The 3990-nt window shown below is 46.6% G+C and overlaps 1 protein-coding gene across 1 annotated transcript in view; it reads right to left on the minus strand.

Moving 5' to 3' along the window:
• The window catches only part of LOC104132492 (multiple epidermal growth factor-like domains protein 6), a 230410-nt gene that overhangs the window by 62106 nt on the left and 164314 nt on the right, over positions 1-3990 (minus strand). Inside the window, exon 7 of the mRNA XM_035901187.1 lies at positions 286-353. Within this exon, the coding sequence (XP_035757080.1) occupies positions 286-353 (68 nt within the window). The remainder of the gene's footprint in view (positions 1-285; positions 354-3990) is intronic.

The raw sequence follows: 3990 nt of genomic DNA on the forward strand, positions 1-3990 counted from the left end.
TCTGGGCCGCCAGCGCACATTGCCGGCTCATGTCCAGCTTTTCATCCACCAGCACCCCCAAGTCCCTCTCGGCAAGGCTGCTCTCGATCCTTTCTTCCCTCAGCCTGTATTGATACCTGGGGTTACCCCGACCCAGGTGCATGACCTTGCACTTGGCCTTGTTGAACCTCATGAGGTTCACACAGGCCCACCTCTCCAGCCTGTCCAGGTCTCTCTGGATGACTGGATGACATCCCGTCCTTCTGGTGTGTCAACTGCACCACTCAGCTTGGTGTTCGGTGCTCGGTGGTCTTCCCCAAGCTGAACGCACTCCTGCTCGCAGCCCCCCTTGGTAACGCTGCAGGGATTGACAGCTGGAGCCGAGGAAACATTGAAGGAGCGCATGTCAACCACCCAAGAAACTTATTTCCTATTTTAAATACATAAATGACAGGAAAAATATGCGAACCTCGCCAAACGGCTTTCATAAATGCACCTGTGTCCCCGTTACCCTGCCTGGCATTCGCGGTGCTTGTTTGACACAGCGTCCTGCGCCGGCAAAAGCCTGTGATTCCAGCAAGAGGCGGGTGAGATCTAAGAGCTGTGATGCTGACTGAAGTACAGCCACCCTTTGATCTGACAGCAGCAAAGCACTTGAGAATCCACTGAGCTAAGGAGGGGAAAAAAAAAAAAAAAAAAAAAAAGCCCAGCCCCACTGGCACTTTCCCATTATTTTGGGTTTGTTTTCTTTTTTTTCCTATGCCTGCTATCAGTGATTTTAAAATAAATAAATAAATAAAATTATCTTTCAGGCTGATTTCCTCGGCCTCATGCATAGGAAGCTGCAAACGACACGAGCCACAAGCTCCGCAGGCCAGACTTACAACGCAAACCGCAAGGAACATTTTAGTACATCTTTAGTACAACTCCAAAGACGCTGCTGCTTTTACCCAGGCAAATTAATATATTTTTTTTTTTGTTGTTCAACGTATATCCCTGGCCTCTGCAGAAACATTTCTCCTCCTGCCAAAATACATTAACAGACACCCACACCTATTCGCACGGTGCATATAAAAATAAGACCGACTGTCTGAACCTGTTATTGTGCAGCACGTACGTAAGCGTGAGCGTGCGCATGACTGCATCTATATATATTTTAACAGCAGGGATGTGTTACGTTCTCCATGAGTAGCTGGGAAGACTATTTGCTCCTTCGTGGAAGGCATGAAACTCTGGACCCAAGGAAGTCAGCAAAGAGCTTTGATATTTATTTTAGGAATATTAATATTAATTCATTTATCTGTAATTGACATTAAGAAAACATTAGCCACAAAAACTGCTGGAGGATGCATTTCACCCTACGCTACCAATTAGCAATTACTTGGCTTGTGCGGTCAAATCTGTGTTAAAAAGACAAAAAGAAAAGCAGATTTTTACACTGTCATGGATGCATACACAGCAGCAGCCAGGAGACACCTCACGGCACACTGGACCCGACCCTGGCGTCTGATCTCCACCCGTGCCTGCAAACCTGCAATGTAACTTGAAAGCAGCTCGATTTCTACGTGGGAGACAGCAGACCCAATACACTCAGAGCTTCCCTGCTCGCTGCACATTTGTATCCCAAGACCTGTTTTTCAGCAAGAATATTCAAATAAGATGAAAATATTTCAGAAGATGAAAAACGCCTCAAATCGGCTCCAAGCGACAGAATACACATCTCAATTTTTGAAAGTGCCATCTTCTCCCTCCTTTTCTGGGCATAAGCCAAATTGGATGCAAGGGGAGATAAGAAGCAACCTGCCACACTGAGAATTTTGGAGGCTTTGAAGCCAGAAGGGGACGGGTGCAAACTCCTGCGCTGAGTGCTTGGGCCAAGCCGCCTGGCCCTGCACAGGGCTCTGCCGGTGGCTGGGGAGCGAGGGACCATGCCGGAGCGGTCATGGCCAGGTTTGTCACCGCCTGCTACCGAGGCATCACAGGGGCTCCGGGAGAAGGTGCCAGACAGGGAAGGAACAGGATGAATTGTGCTTGTGCTGCCAGGTGCCGGCAACGCATCTTTGGTCAGAACAAGGGAGCGATTTGGCATGTCACGAGTTGCATTCCACCTGTCCTAAAGGGGCTTGCGGCTAGAGGTCTGAGCACGTGCGTGGGGCTCAAGCAGAAATACGGCACGCCCTCCGCTTTCAAAGATTTACGCTTGAAGTTTGGTAAAAAACCAGCCCAGCTGGCGAGCCCTGGCAGGCACAGCGGTACGTGCCCGGCCTGGGGGATAACCCCTGGCGATGCCAAAAGCATCGCAGGAAGGGGGGTGGTGGCGGGAGGCAGCATGCAGCAAAGACAAAGTTCTGCTGGTGGTTGAGAAACATACATTTCTCAACCCATTATTTTCGATAATAATGCTCACATCTGAACAGAAAACCCTGCGTATGAAGCCATAGATGGATGTATACGTAGCAACCATGGGGTTAGAACACACAGTCTCTTCAAGCCTATGCCTTCCACCACCTCAAGTCCAACCTTATCAATGACAAGAAATGTAACTCCAGGCATATCACTTATGTGGAAAACCTCAGATTATAGATGTGTGGAGATAATTTCTTTGGGGCTTCCTCTATTAAGAGCCTTGGTGTGTGAAAGTCACCATAAACCCCCACATCTCAACAGCTTTTCTACATAAGGCAGACATCAAAGATAACAGCTGGCACCAGAGATGAATCAGGCTCTAAAGACTGTGCTCTGCTGTCACTTCCAGGAGTTCAAACAAGAATAAATTCCAGGGAAGACAATGAATTTACATCATTCCAAAACCACAGCCTGATACCACAATAAACATGTTATCTGTCTGAGTTTCTGCTTTCCAGACACCAGTCAGTTAAACTTTAAGAAAGTTAATTTCATTACATTATCATAATCAAGGCATTAAAAACAAAACAAAACAAAATGGGCAGTGTTACCTTTGGTTATTCTAATTACCTTACTTGTAGTGAACATTCGGTCTGGCACATATATCTAAAAATGAATTTAATATTGAACAAAATCTGTGGGACCAAAAAGCTAAGAAAGAAAAGGAGCATTGAAAAAGATGGGATTCTGGCATGGCACAAAGTATCAGAGACCATCAAAGGATTCAAGAAGAAAGCATTTCACTTTCATTGAACAAGCCAACCCATTTTAGAGGTTGGTTGCTTTGGAGTACCAGCAGAAGTTTCGACAGTAGGAGGAATGACAAACAACAGATTTCTTCAAACCATGTATTTTGAGGATCCCACTAGCAGTGGAGAGATGGACCACAAGTGGTTAGTCACTGTGATGATGTGGTACGAGGAACGGACTTGCCGGAAAAATCTTGTGACAGAAATTCAGTAATCTTCCATGCAATCACCCGAGAAAGTAGCTTATCCTATGTTTTTGACTCTTTGGATGAAAGTTGAATATCTTATAAGATGATAGATTCACTTCCTTATGTATGGGAGACTTCCAAGCCATCCAGGCTGCAAAATCTGCTTCCCCTCAAGTGATTTTGGCACTTTTGCTCCCAGAAACACAGGGCTGCCAAAAAGAAAAAGACGACGTGGAAAGAATGAGCATAACAGAAATCTGGGCTGGGTTCGTCTGAAAAGCCTGTCCAAAGGGATGCTTGTTTCTCATTCTGCAGCTGAGATAACCACCTTCCATAAACAGCTCACTTCCAGAACGGAGTCCCTTTTTATTCTTAGTATGTGGGAGAGATTGTTAGATCCTCTAAAGTATCCACGGAAGAAATATTATTAATACGAGGAGCAGCTGAGGGAACTGGGGCTGTTTAGCCCTCTACAGCTGCCTGACAGGAGGCTGTAGCAAGGTGGGGGTCGGCCTCTTCTCCCTGGTAACGGGTGATATGACGAAGGGAAATGGTCTGAAGTTGCGCCAGGGGAGGTTTAGGTTTGACATTAGGAAAAATTTCTTCACCAAAAGGGTTGTCAAGCACTGGAAGGGGCTGGCCAGGGGAGGGGGCGAGGCCCCCCCCCT

The sequence above is a fragment of the Egretta garzetta genome, unplaced genomic scaffold, assembly GCF_000687185.1.
Source record: "Egretta garzetta isolate BGI_Z169 unplaced genomic scaffold, ASM68718v1 scaffold638, whole genome shotgun sequence".
Classification (NCBI taxonomy): Eukaryota; Metazoa; Chordata; class Aves; order Pelecaniformes; family Ardeidae; genus Egretta; species Egretta garzetta.